The 20,565-nt window shown below is 43.8% G+C and overlaps 1 protein-coding gene across 1 annotated transcript in view; it reads left to right on the top strand.

Annotated features, from left to right (window-relative positions):
* ZNF292 (zinc finger protein 292) overlaps positions 1 to 8,365 on the top strand; it is a 219,832-nt gene extending 211,467 nt beyond the window's left edge. Inside the window, exon 8 of the mRNA XM_069235570.1 lies at positions 847 to 8,365. Coding sequence (XP_069091671.1) covers positions 847 to 7,953 — 7,107 coding nt within the window. The 3' untranslated portion in view covers positions 7,954 to 8,365. The remainder of the gene's footprint in view (positions 1 to 846) is intronic.
* The last annotated feature ends 12,200 nt before the right edge of the window (positions 8,366 to 20,565 follow it).

Here is a 20,565-nt window from a genome sequence, read left to right as displayed (position 1 = left end):
TCGCAACGCAGGGTTCCAGTCTTGGATATCTGCCAGGCTACAACGTGGACGTTTTTGCATATGTTCACCAACCATTACTGCCTGGACAGTCAGGACCACAGAGACGGCTACTTTTGCCGTTTGGTCCTGCATGACTTTTTGGTGTGATCTTGGTTCGCAGCCCACCACCCCACCACCAGGGAATGGTATCGCTCGGGTATCTATTCTAAGGTAAGGAATCTGCAACTAGAAGTCTCTATCAGATATACAAGTTACTTACCTTCAGTAACGATCTGGTAGAGACATATTCTAGTTGCAGATTACTTGCCAAACTCGCTCATCCTCCCCGCACTGCGAACTGATTTCTAGTGACAGGAACTTTCCTTTAAGGGCCCTATTTTTGGCACACCATTCTCGGTGTTCTTCATGGCTCTGCGCTACTGGTGTGGAAAGTTGTGAAAAGAAACTGATGTCAGTGCGCCAGACTGGGGCCTATATACAACTGCTACATCATCACAGTGAACATGACGCCAACAACTCCCTCTCAGTCGACACATGCCACCGAATGGCGTGCAGGGGTACTGCTCGAAGAAAAATCTCCAGATCCAGTCTGACACCTGAGGGAAATTCTAAGGTACGGAATCTGCAACTAGAATATGTCTCTACCAAATATGTCGTTACCGAAGGTAAGTAACTTGTATTGTAGCAGCGATGGTTGTTTCAACAAAAAAAAAAAAATGAATTGTCTTGCATATACATCTCCTCTAGGCCCATTGTTAGTTTCCTCCAATTGTTATGAGGTTTTAATACATTTTGTTTTGTATGATAAATGTTCCAATCTCAGTTTTATTTTTATTTTCATTGCAGGCTGAAGGGGCTGGACTCTCAACTTGCATTGAGCTTTGTGTGAAAGCATTGCGGTTGGAATCGGGTGAAAATGCAAATGTGAAAATATCTATCTGCAAGACCATTTCCTGCTTGCTACCTGATGATTTAGAAGTCAAGCGTGCGTGTCAGCTTAGTGAATTTCTTCTTGAGCCGACGGTTGATGCATATTATGCTGTCGAAATGCTGTACAATCAACCAGATCAGAAGTACGATGAAGACAGTCTTCCAGTTCCAAACTCGTTGCGGTGTGAGCTGTTGCTAGTTTTAAAAACTCGGTGGCCTTTCGATCCTGAATTCTGGGATTGGAAAACATTGAAACGCCAGTGTCTTGCGTTAATGGGAGAGGAAGCCTCCATTGTGTCTTCTATAGATGAACTCAACGATAGTGAAGTGTATGAAAAACTCGAGGACTCTTTTGAGGAGAGAAAGGAGAACACAACAAATGGAATTTCAAATTCATACTCCTCTTCAGTCCTTCTGCGAGACATGGAAGAAGAAAAAAGGAAAAAAAGAGAAGTAAAGAAAATGAGAGAGAAAGGATTTGTATCTGCTCGGTTTAGAAACTTTCAGGCCTATATGCAGTACTGTGTTTTGTGTGACAAAGAGTTTCTTGGTCACAGAATAATCAGACATGCACAAAAGCATCATAGCGATGGAGTGTACAGTTGCCCAATATGTGCAAAGAAATTTGATAACAAAGAAAGGTTGGTTCCTCATGTGACACTACATGTCAAACAGTCCAGCAAAGAGAGACTTGATGAAATGAAACCTTTGAGAAGGCTTGGAAGATCACAGAAACTAGCCATTACTAGTGAAAAACAGAACTCTATATTTAAGCCAGATCAACGATCAGTAAAGAAAAACAATATTTATTCAGATGATTTTGTTACATTCGATGACAATGAAGGATCAGAGGATGAAAATTGTGTCAAATTTAAACAGGATGATACAAACATAACGTCACAGAAACTTTCAGATGAACCTGAATTCACTTGCCCTGTACTAGTCTGTAAAAAAGGATTTAAACACTATAAAAACTTGATTGTACACGTAAAAGCACATAAAGACAATGAAGAAGCAATGCATTTTCTAGAAATGCAAAGTAAAAAGGTGATTTGCCATTATTGCAGAAGACATTTTGTTAGTGTTACTCATTTAAATGATCATCTGCAAATTCACTGTGGAAGCAAACCATACATGTGCATACAGATGAAATGCGGGGCAAGCTTCCGTTCAAATGCCCAGTTGGTGGCCCACAAAAAGGAACATCAGGACTTCAGAGCAAAATGTATGTTTCCTAAATGTGGAAGAATATTTTCGGAGGCTTGTACACTTTATGAGCATGAGGCAAAACACTACCATACTTTTACTTGTAAATTCAAAGATTGTGGAAAAGTTTACTATTCAGAGAGTCAGCTAGAAAGTCATATGAATAGCCACGAGTTGAAGCAGGGCAATACCCTGAAAGACCAAGAAAGCGCATCTGAGATGTATGACCCAACATTAAACGAGGCAAAAGATACAAAAAATATACCTCTAAAATCAGAGCAGATATATAACCCCAACTTTGTTTCAAGTGCTAGTGCTGAAAGTGAATCCCTGAAACCTATCAAAATGGAATCTTTTGAAGAACAGCAGACCTGGCCGAATCGCTTGGAACATACCGCTTTAGGTACAGTTAGTCAACAATTGCCACCTTCCAAAGAAATTAGTAACAGTGTGCTTCCTTCAGCTGGAATAAGTAAAGTTATGTCACCACAGACAAATGTACCTGAGCAGATGTTGGGGCAGTCCTCTGTAGATGCACTGGAAAAAGCTGACGTAACTGTTTCCTCCAGTCACATTAAGAAATCTCCTCTCAGCCAAGGAATATGCGATATTATTTTGACACAGGGAAAGTTAGCAGCAGCAGTAAATATGATCGATACTGGCAACACACTTCTTTCGCAAATCTATACTGCGGTTAAAGATGCTTGCAATGATTCAAGCCTTCCACTTTTCCAAGAAAGTAAAGAAGTTGAATGCTTCAGTCAGCCTCAACAAGAGCTTAATGTTTCAGTAAATTCTGGCACAAGTAAAATAGATTTAGCGATGAAAACTGTTGAAAGACAAATGGGCACCGTAGTGCACTTGGGTGTTGACAACCAACCTCTATATGAAACCAGTTTTGTTTTTCCTGAGTTTGAAGATCGTATGAAAACAGCTAATCTGTTAAATTTGCCTTCAAAGACATCAAATGGCAGCCTATTTGTTTCATCGCAGTCCTCCCTTAGTAATCCTTTAGTTACTTCTTCTGTATTGAAACAGCTTCCACTTCAGAAATTCACTTGCTTAATTGAAGGATGTACTAGAATCTACAATTCTATACAAAGCATCGGCAAGCACATGAAAGCAGCACATCCTCAACAGTATCCATCGTTTACACAGGAACGCAAGCGGAGAAAAAGGCAGCGATCGAGAAATTCTGCAAATGCCAAAGCTTTACTAAACATGTCACCTAAAGCGAGCTGTTCTAATAATGCAGTTTCACCACATAATAAAAGCAGTAATGCAAATCATAGCTTTTCCAGTGAGTTCCACTCAGTCCAACCCCCTGTTTTTCCTACCCATTTAGAAACCCTGGTCAATCCTATGTTAGCAGCATTAGAAAATATGAATCAAGGTGCGCAGCATAATAAAAGTGCCCCAGGTGCTTTTTTTAATACGCAGTTTGAAGATTTGTCTAAATCTGCTTTGCCTCTAAAATTTGAAAATGACTCCGACCCTTTCCTTCCAATTCCTGCAGAAGACTGTTCAATATCGAATTTCTCCTCCTTAAGTCTTAATGTCACAAATCCTGTGTTCTCACAACTTGGAAATAATGCAAATCACGAGCTTTTATCGAACATTGAGTCAACTACAGAATCTATTTTTCCAAAACAAGAGTATTCTGGAGTTACCAGTAGTGAATTTAACTTTGGCGACTCATCCCTGCCTTCATCTGACATGAGAAAAGATGGTCATGGGCATAGCCCAAACACAAAGGAAAGAAGGCATAGTTCACGATCAAAGTGTCCTGCAATAATCCAAGATGGCAAATTCATTTGTAGGAGGTGTTTTAGAGTCTTCAGCAATCCAAGCTCTCTTGGTGGTCACTTATCTAAAGGCTCCTTATGTAAACCTATTAATGACGAAACTGAGATTTCTGAAGAACACTTAAACAGCAGTGGGCAAGTATCACTTCTAGCTGGTATGATGCTGTCTTCAAATCTGCAATCTCAACCATCTTTATTAACCCCAGAAACCTGTTATAAGGAGCCAACCTACCTTCAATCTCTTGCAGTTGAAAGTCACTCTTCGTATTTACAGAATTTGTTAACCCATTCAAACGCAGCTAACCTAACTGCCTGTGTCCAAGAGAAGAATGAAATTATAAAACAGGCCTTGGAAACTGCAGGTATTCCAGGTACTTTAGAGAACACAGAAACACTTCCTCAAGTGACTGCTACTAATTGTGCTCTCAGCAATTCTACTGTAAATGCAATGATTCTACCTTGCCCCAGTCTTTCTCCATTGTTGGACTCTTCATGCAATCCCACTACGTTGATGGTGGATAAAAGTAAAATCCTGAGCTCTAACAGTGAACAAAGCAAGTGTCCTACTTTTTCTTCAGATTTGTTAAATAATTTTGAAGGTGGAATATGTTCACATGCTGTTACAACACCACAGTGTATTCCTAGCAATAGTTGTCGTGTTTCAGTTATTAGTGGTCCCCTTAGCACCGTTGCAAGCCAGACTGATGCAAGAGATGAAAGAGGTTCTAGTAGCAGGAAAAAAACTGTTGATCCATTTATTGAAACAAACCTGACACAGAATTTCATAGCAAGTGACTTGTTAACCGCAATGGGTAACCTTGCCAAGGATGTTAAGGAAAGTGCACAAAAACCTTCAGGCAATCTTCCCCAGAACTTAAATTCAAATTGTGATGCTCATTTAATAAAAACCATAACAGATAAATTAAAAAATGTGGATCACATTCAAACCTGTATAGACACTATAAATGAGAATTTCAAACCAAGTTCTGGATTACCACATTTAGTGCCACAAAGCAGTAAAGTTGAAAAAGATGATTGTATTAACTTAAACAACCAAACGTCAGAGGGTAAAGTTGATGTTTTGAAGACTAACAATACCTTAAAAAATAATTTAGACGTAAGAAGTAGCATTCAGAATGTTACCTCTAATTCAGTACAACAGGGTTTTTCTATAAATTGTGACTCTTTATTAGAAAATGACTTTTCGAAAATTGTCACTTCAGAAACTAACCAAATCCCAGATTGCAGTGCTGATTGCAGCTTTTCTACAAAGTCATCTCTTCTTGAAAAAACACACGTAGATGATGAGAAAATTTTGGAAATTTTACAACGTTTGCAGTGCCTCAGGCTGGAAAATGATTCCGCAGTAGATGGTCTTGAATCTGATGCATCTGCATCCCCTCCTTCAGGTATTTCTTCACCTCTGACTTCTATATCCTTTGTAGCAAGCAAAGGTGGTTGTGGCCATCAAGCTCCAGAAACTGATATTTGTAATTCATTACTTGATGAAACCGTTAAACCTTTTGTGTGCCGTGAGAAAACGTGTGATTACCGCGCAATGTCAAAGGATGCACTTTTTAAGCACTATCGAAGGGTCCATAAGTACACTGAAGATATATTAATGGATATAAAGAAGAACCATTTAAAGTTTGCTCCATTCAGATGTGTAATTCCTGATTGTCCTAAAACTTTTACAAGAAACTCAAACTTGCGAGCTCATTGTCAGTCTGTGCATCACTTTTCCACTGAAGAAATGGAAAAATTAAGATTTAAAAGACCATATGAGCTTTCGTTATGTGAAGGTATGATTACACCCCCTCGAAGCGATGGGCAAAAAAGAAGACAGGTACAAATAGAAAATGAACTCAAAACTGAACCTCCTCCTCTTGTTATTCAAACGCCAATGAAGAAAGAATTCGACCAGAATACTTATGAACAAATTTCCAGTGATCAAGAATCCAGGGTAGGGCTCACAATTAGAAAACAAGAAAATCTTCCTAAACTTGCTTCTCTTTTGCAAGAACAACGTAAAAAAGAAGCTTTACGTAAGAAAATGAGGAAACAAATGAAGGCAAGAGAGGAGAGGTTACAGAAGATGAGACTTGAAAATGATGGAACACTTCCTGCTAAATATAGTCCATATCGACCTTACCGCTGTGTCCACCAGGACTGTTTTGCCGCTTTTACAATACAGCAGAACCTAATTCTTCATTATCAAGCCATGCACAGTTCAGACTTACCTACGTTTGGCTTACAGCTAGAAGACGAAAATGAAACATATAAAGATGTTCATGATGAAATTGAGAGCTCACAAATTGGAAAAGAATTTAGGTGCCAAGAATACGATTGCTCTAGAATATTTCAAGAAGTTGCAAGCTTAATTCAGCATTACATGAAGCTTCATGAGATGTTCCCTGAAGAAATTGAGCAGGTTATGTCGGTCACAAACACTGGTAAATTTAAGTGTGATCAGCCTCAGTGTATATCGTCATTTACAACATGTTCTAATTATCTTGCACACTTGGAGACGCACCACGGGGTTAAGATAAGGCAGTGTGGAGAAGATGGCATATACAAGTGTGATTGTGAGGGCTGTGATCGTATTTATGCAACCCGATCTAATCTTTTAAGACATATTTATAGTAAGCATAATGAGAGGCATAAGGCACATCTAATGAGACCCAGGCGTTTCCTGCAAGATGATGAGGAAAATAATTCAAGTAAGGCAAATGAGGACAGACAAATGAGGTATAAGCCACATGAACTTCAATATGACAGTTTTGGAAATGAAAAAATGAGAAAGAAAAATCCTGAGTTTGAAAACGATATGTCTGAGATCAATAGAAACCTGCCTGTATCTCCTCTAAAATATGGCAAGAAGTTTTTATTTCTAAAGACCAAATATGATGCCTTGGCAGAGTGTTCCGATAGTCTGCCTAAACAGTATCCATGCATGATAAAGGGATGTACATCCATTGTTACAAGTGAGCACAATATAATTAGACATTACAAATGCCACAAAATTACTAGGGCATTCACTTTGACCCACAGAGCAACGCTAATCATCTGCAAAAAGCTACATGTCTGTCGTCTTAAAGCCTCTGCTTCTGATGACGAGACTGCACGTCGTAAAAGAAAAGAACTCAAAGGATCAGCTATGTCGTCTTCGGAGAGCAGTGACGAATCAGTCTCACAACTAAGTGAAATTGAAAAGGATGAAGTAGATGAACTTGCCGAATTGCTTCATACAAAGCTATTCAATGAGGACAGTGATGCTGCTGAGAACCAAGCAAGAACAACTTCAATTAAAAACAGAGAGATCAAAAAAGCATGTTCTCACCCTGGAAAGCAAGGTTCAAACAACATTTTGAAGCGAGTGCATAGGCAAAAGCTTGCTTCCCAAAATAAAAAACGTAAAATTGAAAAATCTGAAGAGAAATTGGCAGCTGAGATAAGAAGCATACAAAGTGGTGAGGAAACTATTTCCTCTGAAACGGCTGATGAGCCTCTTCCAGTGATTGACTTAAGTTCTTTTAAGCCTATGGGCTTTGAAATGTCTTTCTTAAAGTTCTTAGAAGAGTCTGCTGTGAAGGAAAAGAAGAAGACCAAGAGAGATTGCACAGGACTTAAGACAGATTTGCATTTGAACCTAGCTAAATCTAGTCAGGAAGCTGCCAGCGAGGATGATGGTAGCGGAGAAACCTCTAGTGAGGAGGAAGGCAGTGAGAAGTTTACTAGAAAAAAGCCTTCTCTGATAGACTATCATTCTTGCCCAATTACTGACTGTGAAAACCTTATACAATTTGCCAATCCCTCTCACCTTCAGTGTATCGGAATTGTACGGTTTGTTTTAGATGAGAGACTGAACAATTGCTTTGAACTGGCATTCAAGCAGCTTCAGGAAATGAGACCCACTGTTGTTCTTAAAAAGGTTGACATGCATTGTGATGGTGAAATAATAACAAGTGAACAAAGTTGTTACGTTGAGAGGAATTTCGATGTAGCTCACTAAGGTGTTAGAAAACATTGCATACATTTTTTATTTTGACTAGGAAGCCATCAAGCATGCTAGTAATTGAGGCTTTATTTTGTTTGAGTGATTTAACCAGGCAAAGTAATCATGACCCCAGTCATGTAAAGTTGTATTTCTTTTATCCCTATGGGACGTGAGGGACAGAATCATTGTTTGAGTTCTGTATATAGTTGATGAAATCCTCAAAATATTTCTATTAATGGATTGTCCTTACTGCAAACTAAATCTGTGTGCATTGTCTGTGATTGGTATATTTCACCAGGTCACTACTCATGTATAACAATACTCTTTATTTGTAGATACATTTTTTGTATATATTTATTATTGTAAATCATTTACTGCCACCAGCAGTCTAAGTGTAAACTATTAAATGACACATTTATATTCTCAATTTTATTTTGTATTTAAGTGATGTTTTAAAATTGTGTGTGAATCCTTTTTTAAATTAAGACTGTTTGGAAAATGCCCCAGATCAACTTCTCTACGCCATTGTGTTTTGTACCACATGTATGGGCAGGTGAAGGTTAAAGGCCACTTGAATCTAAAGTAAGTTCATACTAACAGCACAGTTATTATACATGGAGACAAAGTAAGCATACAATATTGTTAAATATGACCCTATGTAATCTTCATCCAAAAAGTTCCAATATCTGGAATGTTTGCTACCATTGATGTTGACATAGTATTCCTAATTCGAGAACATGTTAAACTATGAAGACTTATTTCAGATACTATAGTGCATTAGAGAGGTGATCAAAAGTTGATATTGCAGAACTCAAGAATTTTATGGTAGTGTGGAACAATATTTTCGTTTAAGGTGCCCATTGTGAAGTAGCCCAGTATTGCCTTAAAGTCTCATTCATTTCTTGGTTTAACCATGTTCTCTTGTTAGGGGTTTAAAGATGGTTTTGTTAAGAAGCTGAGGGTGGTTTTAGCAAATTTTCATTAAAACTCGGAGAGCAAACAAATTTACCAACTGGAATGTTCAAATAAAAGGTTGCAGAGATGCTTGATCATTTGAATAGTATCATGTTGAGTACTCTTCACAGTCTAAACACTTTCTTCCATTTTGTCAACATGTAAATGGCATGCAAACTTGAAATTGTGTCCCCTTTCACTTAAATTTCCAGCATGGTATGATTCATCTCAAAGGGTGATATCACATTATATGTTGTTTCCTTTGAGGCACTTGTATAGCATACTTTGCCTCATGGCGCTGTTGGAAGTTCAAACACTTGCCAATATTTTTCAGAGAATGGGAGGTTTTTTGGTTCTTGTCCATTTCCTAGGTAGGCCTCTCTCCAGTTTATTGAGCTAAGGGTGTATGCCCTTGGTTTCAGCATTTTACCAATTGTTTGCACATCTTATACATGAGTAGACTTGTCCATTACCTGCTATTTCAAGGCAGCGATTCTTCTTGGTAAATCTTTTTAAGTTGCATATCTGGACTGTGTTGGATGTCCTCTAGTTCTGTTTAATGTTATACTGTATGTCGGTGTATGATGCAAGAAGTGCTCTTGTGAGCACAGTGATGACCAACGAGATGGCATATCTGATCTCTGTTGGATGTGTGCAGTGTTCTATGTTGTTTTTCATGGTTACTGTGTGGCCTATAGTGAATGAAAGTGCTGCTGTGAGCCACCTGATGGCATGGCGAATGTATATTTGGTAAATGAAGGTTTCGTGTATGGTGTTTTGTTGTACGTGTTTTCACAGTCCTGGATGTGCATGACGTGTTTTGTCTAGTGTGCGAGCAGTTGAGAATTGTGCACAGTATTTTGTTGCATAGATGAAATGGCTGTTTTGGTTACAGTGACTATTGTAAACAGTTTGTGACCCATGTTGTAATAGATAATACTCTTGTAATGGTTCAACCGCTGCAATTGTAACAATTCACTGCATTTAAATATTTCCACACTTTTATTTTCATTTCACATCCAAAATGTAAATTTTTTGTGTTTATATTATAGGCAAGTGTCCAGTTGAGTGCCATGTGTAGGAATAAAAGTCAAAGCAAAGTGCATTAAGACACCGAGGGCAGTAGAAAGGATGCCTTTTTTTTTTTTTTTTTTTTTTTTTTTTTTTTTAATACTCTTTTTTTTTTTTTTTTTTTTGCATCATGAATAGAGAAGCACTCATAAGATTTTTGAATTGATGTCAAACCAATAGGACATTCACCTCAAATCCCTTGGATGATCAATGGGGCCAAAAGCTGCAGATTGTGTAGAATCAGAATAACATTACAGAACCAAGCTAATACATCTGACTAGCTCGTACTTCATTCGCAAAGGTCCACCCTCTTAAATCACTATACTCAGTCATAAGAAATAACTTGTATTGATTATTTCACTGTTGTTGTATCTTTCCAAAATTTTGGTGCAACCTCGGCTGGTGCGCAATTATTTCCACAACCATGCTCATCTCCCTACCTGAGCACAGGATTCCCATGTTAAAATCATTTGGCTTCGCAATAGCTGGACAGTGTCCTTGTCTCCAACCGTCAGCTCAATATTGTCACACATTTTGATGTACTTTGGTGGGATGTGATCATTCCACATTCTAATAACAATTTAGCGGTAGACTGACTTGTGGGTTCACAAGACCATTGATAGTTGATTTTTCACCTTGTTGCAAAACAGTTTAATCTCTGACATTACCTATGTGTGGAGCCACCCACGCACCAGTCCCATTGTCTACTTTACCAAACTTCACTCGCTGTACTTATGTATTGTAAATTTTAGGCATAATGTTTAACTGCTCTAAGTTATACCCAAATCTAATTGTGACCTCCCTGGGATATAGCTGTGCGTCTTCCTATTAGTTTCATCAGACTCTGGCCACCTACCTGGATCTCCGCCTATCCAGTGACCTGGCAGTTAGTAACCAGTATCCTACATATAAGTTTCCAGTATCAAAACTGTGTCTAATTGCTAAAGTTGTTGGTCAGTTGATCCATCTACTTCAGGCTCTATGGTCCTCATGCACAGTTAAGTTTGGAAATCCCACTTATGTCCCATTTACTAAATCTTTTAAGTTTGTAAGGTCTATCTGATGTTGCTAGTTCAATTTGTGTGTGGGTGGGGGGCAGTTTAGTTGTTGTGGTTTTCCAGGCTTCCATCATCGTTGTGTGGGCTCCAGTAGCCTAGAATGTAGTTTCCCTTTTTATGTAGCTTGCACTTATTACTTACCTTATTACCATCACTCATTTGGAGGCGGGGGCTCATGTTGCAATGGAAATATACATATGTTCTATGAGATTCTTCTAACTGTGGATTCATCTCTACTTGAATCTCCTCCAGGTACCAGACGAAATCCAGAAATGATGCAAAATCTCTTCCATGCTGACAGGTGGTGCGATAGCTCATACTCACCTGGTACCTCCCCCAGGTAGATCTCACAGCCATACAAGGTACCACTTGATGCTGTCATCAGTTCCCTCCACACCCCCATACATCTGGATCCAGAGGTGCTCACAATTTCATTTTCCAAACAGAATTACATGAAATAAAAAAAATTTAGATGTTGCTTCCAGGAATGTATGGATTTTGAAGATGCCTCATTTCACAAGCATATATCTATTTCAGACTCCATGACATGTCTTTGGTGCCTGAAGTCTAAGCATGACTCCAAGGCCTGTGAGAAGTGGCCCTCATGCAAACCAGGACCTTTGTGGAGTTACAAGCATCTCTTCATGTCTAAACCCCATGACATGTGCCAGAGTCCTTACCACTCTAGATCACTGGTCCATATTGCTCCTCTCTGTGCAGACTCTGAAACTGAAAAACACCACAAGGAGGGACTTTTCTTACTCTGTTTCCACTCACAGGGCATGTCATCCATTCTCAGATTCTGACCTCGAAGTCCTCAGATCCTATACCCATTCTTTGCTCCAGCTCTACCCGAGCTGTCTAAATTACTTCTGGCATTTCTGCCCCCTGTTGCTTACCTTGCCCAAGTGATGACGTTCGTTTTGGCTTTGCTGGCAATGTTCCACCCTCCTGTGACCCCCTTTGTTTGCCCAAGGGCTCTGGGAATCCTTTAATCATGCCTCCTGTTCCTAGCCTGATAAAGGTCAATCTGAGCACTGTTCATGATGCACCTGGACTATCTGAAATCCCTTCTGCCGCAAGTTCTTTCAGCCTTGGCATTGGGATCTTTGCTACTTTTGAATCTGCCAGTGCAACTTCTGCTCACACCTTGAAGTTGTACAGATTCCCCAAAACAAAAACCCCTCTGAAGAACTAAAAAAACACACATCTGATAGAGACTTCTAGTTGCATATTCCTTACCTGTGAATTTCCCCAACCGTCAGCTTTGTATGGAGAATTTTCTGAGCAGTACCCCATGCGCGCCTTTAGATGGCATTGATCAGCTCTGCGTCAGTCGTCGATGTCATCTGTGCCGGAAAATTGAGTTTTGGGTCCTATATAGATGCCACCCTTTCTTGTTGAAGTAAGTTCTTTTCTTTCCACCTTTGCAAGGCTTGATCTGAGGAGAGCTATCCCTCAGTCAATTTTCAACTGGCCCTTGATTGTCTTTGTCATTTTTTATATTATTTTTGTTTATACTCCTGTTGTGTGGAGGATGTAATTGGGATGAGTGGGTAAGTGGAGGCACATGATGAAAAGCGTAAAGTCGAAGCATTCTTGACTCCTCCTTTGGCTGTCGAGACGAGGGACTGTCAGCACTCTAGGCCTCGTTCCGAGGACCCTGAGCCGACTCCATGCCTCCCCGAGTTTCTGGGAGCCAGAGCGACCCCTGCCCAACTTCGAGCGTTTTATGTGGCTATGCGCCTCAGATTGAGGGAGTCTAACCCCACCAGAGCACCTTCAAGCCCTGCGGAGTTGGAAGAGGCCCCCTGGAGTTCCACACCTACAGCTCAACCCTTGTTGGGGGGGGGGGGGGAGAGGGGGAAGCACTACCCTTGAATCCGGTTCTGGGTCCAGACCATTGTCTGTCGTACCATCCCGACCTTCCCCGGCGCTGGTCCTGACGCTCCTGGCACCACCCACTCGCACAGGCAACGACATTCTCATTGCCAACTCTCACACACAGCCGCATGGGAATCATACAACACAAACTCCAAAGCCAGCAGGAGCTTGCCTCCTATGTTGAATCCTGAGCCGCTTTCTTATGGGCTAGGTTATGGTGAGGAATGGGAGGGGTCACTGGACTCTTTAAAAATGCTAGCTCCAGGACCCTATGGACTAGCATGCAGACTTGGGAGAGGCCAGCGAACTGTTTACTTCTCTAGATACTGGCATGCTTTCTCCTCCTACCCGGGGCTAAGGAGGAGGGGAATTCCTACTCTGTGATGGTGAGAAGAGCAGCTGAGGTCTTGAACCTTGAGTTGCCTTCAGTGACCGTCAGGGCTAACCTCCTGACAAAGATGCTTCAACCTGGGGATTCCTCCCTAAAACCCATGCTCCCCTTCAATGAAGCTTCTACGGATGTCCTACTGGGTACCTGGTCCAAATTCAGCACAGGGGCTCCTGTGAACATGAAAATTACCCGCCACCATAGCCCTGCTTCGGGGACCTAAGCTTTCTGATGCAACACCTCACCCTTGAGAGCTTGGTCATCCAAGCCCACACTTCCCAGGGCATGTTCCAAGCCTCACCCAGGGCATTGGGAATCCAAAAGGTTGGATACACTTAGGAAGAAGATTCTTTCTTCCTCCAGGCTAGCATTGCGATCTGTCCATGCATTTTGGGCCGTTATTCCCACATGCTGTGGCATATGTTTGCACAAATGCTGCCACAGGCCCCAGAGGAGGTGCAGGCTGTACTACTCTCTCAGGCAGTTGTTGATGAGAGAGATGCAGCAAAGTTCAGAATCCATTGTGGACTGGAAATTACCAACTAACTGGGCATGGTAGATTTGTCGACAGTGGCCCTGAAGCGCCACACCTGGTTGAGAATGTCTGGCTTTTCAGGGGATGTCCAGGCTACTTTGATAGACATGCTTTTTGATGGCACTAGTCTTTTCGGACAGACTGGGTGCTCAAGCGCTTCAACGATTCTTGTGCTACAGCCAGGTTCTTGGGTGTTGCTGCGACTCCTTGCCCCACCACCCCCCAATCTCCTTTCACCCCTTTTGTGTTTACGGAAGGGGCCTCCAAACGGCCAGTTGGAGGCAGGATTCGCCATCACCTACTCCGCTGCCTATCCTTCACGTCAGACAGTTGGGGTTTGCAGATAGCCCAAAGGGGCTACTCCCTCCCCCTCAAGACTATTCCTCCGTCCATGCCATTAACATACGTTCGGATGACACCGGATCACTTATCTCTTCTGTGTGAGGAAGTTACAGCTCTCTTGGCCGAGGGTGCCCAAATAAGACAGGGGTCTATGCTATATCCTCATCCTTCGATCTGTCAGTCTCTTCCTCAAGCAGAAGTTCACAACAGTCACTCAGGCTCAAGTTTTATCTGCCCTGGACCCGGACTGGATGTTAGCTTTGGACTTCCAGGATGCTTATTTTCATATTCCTGTTCTGCCTGCCTTCAGACATTACTTGCGGTTTGTGGTAGGCCATGAGCACTTTCAGTTCAGTATGCTTGCCTTTGGCCTTACCAGCGCTCTTTGGATGTTCATCAAGGTGATGGCAGTGGTCAAAGCTCATCTGTTTAGATCTGGGGTTTCTGTCTTCCCCCAGCTCGATGACTGGCTGTTGAAGGCTGGCTCTCCCCAGGCTGTCGTCTCCCACCTCCAGACTGCGGCGGACCTCCTGCATTCACTGCGGCTCACTGTAAATGTGCCATAGTCACACCTGACTCCCTCTCAGATGCTCCCTTTCATTGGAGCTCTTCTGGACACAGTCCAGTTTCAGGTTTATCCTCCCGAGCAGTGAGTCCAGAATATTCAGGCTATGATACTAATGTTTCTGCCTCTATCCTGGAATTCAGTGAGAATGACACTCAGGCTGCTAGAACTAATGGCTTCCTGGATCCTGCTAGTGACTCATGCCAGTTGGCATACGTGGGCTCTGGAGTGGGACCTGATGTTCATCAGCATCAGGGAAATCTTTCAGACAAGGTCCAGATCTTCGAGGGAACTGCACAAGATTTGCAGTGTTGGTGAACTAACCGCAATTGGATTAGAGAGAGATTCCTCTCCCTTCTCAAACCAGATCTGACAGTAGTGACAGATGGGTCACTCCTGGGATGGGGCAGCCACCTGGGAGAGGTGAATATCAGACTTCTGGTCTCTGGCAGAGTCTGGACCCCACCTCAGCCTGTTGGAGCTCTGTGCGATAAAGCTAGAATTGAAGACATTTCTTCACTGTCAAAGGCAAGATGTGCAGGTGTTCATGGTCAACACCACCGCCATGTAGTAGTGCAACAAGTAGAGTGGAGTTGTGGACCCTTTGTCAAGAGGCTCTGAACGTCTGAGCAGATGAGCTCAGCCTAAAATTTCTACCAGATCACGAATGGCATCCCCATCCGGAGGTGTTGCAAGGTCTCTTTCAGCAGAGGAGAGCCTTGGTTAGAGCTGTTCATCTCTGCAGTGAATGCACAGTGTTGGCAGTATGTGCGTTGGAGTTTCCACAGTGGCAATTGCTCAGAGACTCTTTTCGTCTCGAGTGGAACTCAGGCCTCCTGTATGCCTTTCCACCTATACCACTTCTGCCCAGAGTTCTCAAGATCAAAAACGACTGGGCCCAAGTAATCCTTGTGGCTCTGGACTGGTCATTTAGTGTCTGGTATCACAAGCTGCTGAGCATGTCCATCGATCTTCTGTCACAGCAGCAAGGGAGGGTTCTGCACCAGAACCTGCCCACTCTCCGCTTTTTTGTGTAAAGATTGAGGGGCAGCAGTTGACAGCTTTTGACCTTCTGCCTGATATCTGCAAAGTTATCTTGGCAGCCAGGTGTCCCTCCATCAAAACTGTATGCACCTGTCAGAGGAAATTTGTGGCATGATACACAGAAAAGTCTTTTGATTCAAACCCCCTCCCCCGTCGCCAATCCCCCCCTCTCAGGTTGTATTGTTTAGGATTTCTTTGGCCTTTGGGCACTCGGTCTGCAATTTCTGCTTTTTTTGGGGTTGCCTTTTTTTAAAACCTCTGTTGTACATAGTTTCCTTAAAGGTATTACACGTTTCCGCCATCCACATTCATGCATAAGAATATGAGAAATTCACCAGAAAGGCCTTTTTAAAAATAACTCAAGCTATGTTGACCATTTTTTTGTCAAACTTTCTTTAGTGAGTTTTAACAGGGTAGTACATTACACAGAGACAATAAGGCTTTTCAGCCCGCTGGGTGCTTAATCAGCTCAAGCCCAGGAAAGCAGAACAAAGGATTTCCATTGAGAGAGGGGCTGAACACCCTCTCCCTTGGGGAAATAGGTGTTACATGGCTTGGAAGAGGTAGCCTCTGCAAGCCACTGGTATGCTTTGAAGGGCACAATCTACACCAGTTCAGGGCCCCCTAGTCCCTGCTCTGATACGAAACTGGACAATGGAAAGGGGAGTGACCACTTCCCTGTCCATCACCACCCAGGGGTGCTGCTCAGAGCTCCTTCTCAGGGTCCCTGGGTTCTGCCATCTTGAAACCAAGGTGGGCAGGGACCTCTGGGAGTACGGAGTGGCCAGATCAGGCAGGTGAAATCAGAGCCCCCTCCTGATAGGTGCTCACCTGGCTAGGTGACCAGTCCCCTATTTAGGGTTTCTCTCGGGTGGGGTCCTAAGATTTGGCTTGCAAGATTCCAGCAGGACTCCTCTGCAACCTCTACTTCAACTTCTGGCCTCTGGAACTGTGACTGGACCCTTCAGGAACCGACAATCTGCATCCACGACGAAGACTCTGCTTGCAACATTATTTCCACAGCTCCTTCCAGCTTCTGTAACATTTCCCCAGCTGTGCATCCTCTGAGGGTGGCAAGTCTTCACAAGAAGGAAGAAGGAATCTCCCTTCGAATGAAGGAGTTACTCCCCTGCATTCCCAGGCAACAACGGCCGGCTGCGTGGATCTATTCTCATCCTGACCTGCATGGATCCTGCATCACAGGTGCTGGTCTGGAGTTTTCCTCTTGGTCCTCTCTACCAGGTGTCCAACTTTGGCGGAGGTAAGCCTTTGCCTTCCCACGTAGGACAATATCCCCTTGCACCGCACCTTTTGCAGCTACAAAGGCTTGTTGGCATCTCCTCCAAGGGATCTTCAGGCTCCATGTAGCCCCAGCACTCCTTCCTGCAGCGCACAGCCATCTGTGTGCTTCTCCTGCGGCGTGGGACCCTTCTACAGTTGTGCTGCATGGGCCCTTCTCCGACTCCTGGTTTCTCTTCCAGTGTGTCACCTGTGGGGACTGTCTTTTCTTCTGTGTGCTCTGCCTTGCTGAGGGTCCCCATATGACTACCCCTTTCCCCTGTGGGTTGAGTCCTCCTGGACCTTGATGTTCCCTGGCAGCTCCACTTTTGCTTCACCGCGACTTCTACCTTTGCCAAGGCTTGTTGGTGGCTTTTCCTGCCTTTTCTTCTGTGGACTCTGTGCCTTGCTGAGGGTCTGTCACTCTAGGGCTCCCCCCCCCCCATCACTGCTCATTCCCACCCCCTTATCAATCCCACCCCCCTGGGTTGAGTCCTCTTGGACCATGCTGGTCCCGGTCAGCTCTACTTTTGCTTCACCACAGCTTCTGCCTTTGCCAAGGTTTGTTGGTGGCTTTTCCATGCCACTAACCAACTGCAGTCATCCATCCGGCGTGGAATGTCAATAGCATCCTCCAGGCAGGCCTCTTCTCTGGCTTCAGGGCTGCATTGCTGACCGTCTTCGTCCTACCGTCGACCAACTCCTACAACCACAGATGGGTAGGTAGTGGCTCCTGCCTCCACAGTACACTTCTGTGACTTCTGGACTTGGTCCCCTTCTTCCACAGGTTTTCCTCTTCAGGAATCCACCACTGGTTTCTTGCAATATTGTCTGGGTGTCACATTACCTTCTTTTTTGTCCTTTTGAGTTGTTTGGGGAAAATCCAGTAACTTACTCCTTTCTTCCTGGTCAATTGGGGGGGGGGGGGTGCAGGGGGGGGCACCAAGGTACTTACCTTTGGGGTTTCCTACTTCCTCCAGCTTCCCTCTACACATTCCACTTACATACCTGAGGGTCCTGCATTCTCATTCCAGTTTTTTTTAGTATATGGTTTGGGCTCCCCCTATGCTCACTTTTATCTATTGCTATTTGCACTCTTTTTTTTTTTTTTTTTTTTTTGTGGTTTCTATGCTTAATGCTTATTACTAGTGTACATATTGAGTGTGTTACTTCCTACTGGAGGGTTGCCTCTCTAGTACTATTTGGTAATTGTGTCACTAAAATAAAGTACGTTTATTTTTGTAACACTGAGTGTTTTCTTTCATGTGTGTAAGTGTTGTGTGACTACAGTGTTAATGCATGAGCTTTGCATGTTTCCTCGATAAGCCTTGGCTGCTCGTCCACAACTACCTCTAGAGAGCCTGGCTTCTAGACTCTGCCTACACTATCCTAATAGGGGATACCGGGACCTGGTATAAGGTGTAAGTACCTTAGGTACCCACCACACACCAGGCCAGCTTCCTACATTGGTGGCAGCTGTGGGATAAGCACTTGCAATTGCCTTACCACTCTGTCACTTGGTACTTTCCACAGGCAAGACCACTTACTGACTAGGGGTACACACTACTTAGTGTCAGGGAACTAGTCTCTTAAGTTTAGGTAAGCTGGGGGCCTAAGCATAGGTCTTGCACCTACACCACCCGAACAACACAATTATGTCTTCAGAGCAGAACACATCTCAGGCCATGGACTCACAATATGTCACTCAATCAATCAGTTTTTGTAAAGCACAACTACTCACCGGCAAGTGTCTCAAGGCGCTGGGGGAGGGGACTAGGCGTCCCTTGAAGAGCCAAGTCTTGAGGTTCTTCCTGAAGATGGGGAGTGATGGGCTTTGTCTGAGGTGCATGGGCAAGTTATTCCAGCTGTTGGCCGCCAGGTAGGTGAAAGACCTTCCTCTGGCGGTGGTTTTCTGTACATGTGGAATGGTGACTAGTGACTGCTGGGGTGAGTGGAGGGGTCTGGAAGGGTGATGGAAGGAGGTATGATGGTTCAGGTAGGCTGGTCCGATGTTGTGAATGGCCTTGTAGATGTGGGTGAGTAGTTTGAAGGTGATTTGTTTCTCCACCTGGAGCCAATGGAGGGTCCTGAGGTGCTGGGAGATATGTTCCTGGTGGGAGAGGTTCAGGACGAGTCTGGCGGCGGATGAGCTGTAGTTTCCTGATGTTTTTTGTTTTGGTGTCAGCATAGTGCGTTGCCATATTCTAGCTTGCTTGCGATTAAGGCATGGGTGACTGTCTTGTGGCAGTCGACTGGGATCCATTTGGAGATTTTGCAGAGTTTGTAGACGGTGTGCCAGCAGGCGGTGACCACGTTTACTTGTCGAGTCATTGATAGGGAAGAGTCGAGGATGATTCCTAGGTTGCGGGCATGGTCAGTCGGAGAAGGCGGGGTGCTGAGTGATGTGGGCCACCAGGAGTTGTTCCTGGCTGAGGTGGAGTTTCCGAAGATGAGGAGTTCGGTCTTGTCTGACTTGAGTTTGAGGCAGCTCTCTCTCATCCAGGCGGCGACTGCTTCCATTCCTGTGTGGAAGTTCCTCGTGGCCATTTCTGAGTCTTCAGTGAGTGATATGAGTTGTGTGTCATCGGCGTATTACACGATGTTCATTCCTTGGTTTCTGACGATGGCTGCAAGTGTGGCCATGTAGATGTTGAAGAGTGTTGGGCTCAGGGAGGATCCCTGAGGAACTTCGCAGCTGACTTCTGTTGGTTTAGATGTGTGGGGTGGGAGCCTGAGACCGCTCTTCCGGAGAGGAAGGAGTGGATCCTCTTCCGCGGATTCCTGCATCATGGAGTCTGGAACATAAGGTGCTGTGGGAGACTGTGTTGAAGGCTGCTAGAGGTCAACGCGTATGAGTGCTGCAGTGTGGCCACAGTCAAGGAGTATGCGGATGTCATCAGTGGCTGCAAGAAGAGCTGTCTCCATGCTGTTTGCTGCGGAAGCCAGACTGGGAGTTGTCTTTGATGAATTGCTGCAGCTATGAGTTGATAGCCTTTACCAGTACTTTGGTTGGGTAGCAGAACAGTGAGATGGGCTGGAATTCTTTAGCTCTGATATGTCGGCCAAGGGTTTCTTCAGGAGGGGGTGTATCTCTGCGTGTTTGGGCCTCACTTTCCAAGTGTTGAGGGAAATGTGCTCAGAGAGGAACTTGAAGACAAGGAGGAACCCTAACAAGAGTCTGCTTCTGGGCCTGATGCTCCAGGACGACCAGGACCATGCTGGTAGCCAGGAGGAGGAGGAGGAGGAGGAAGATGCAGAATCTAGCCCCCCCCCCCCACCTCAGTGTTCAGGATCTGAACATTGAGAGGAGGGTCAGAAGGGTCCATCAGAGGATCATAATCCCTAGTAAATCGCCTATCTGAGAGCACTTAAGGTAATGGGAACGGAAGCCATACCAGTAGGCCCTCCTTTTGTGCCCAGAGGATTAGTTGAGAGGGTCACTAAGAATAGGGACAGATCCTCCTCTGCTCACTCATGTAACCTCCGAGTCTGAGGGGGACACACTGTT

This window comes from Pleurodeles waltl, chromosome 5 (genome assembly GCF_031143425.1).
Source record: "Pleurodeles waltl isolate 20211129_DDA chromosome 5, aPleWal1.hap1.20221129, whole genome shotgun sequence".
Taxonomy (NCBI): domain Eukaryota; kingdom Metazoa; phylum Chordata; class Amphibia; order Caudata; family Salamandridae; genus Pleurodeles; species Pleurodeles waltl.
Note: the sequence above shows the minus strand (reverse complement) of the source record. Positions and strands in the feature narration are given on the sequence as shown.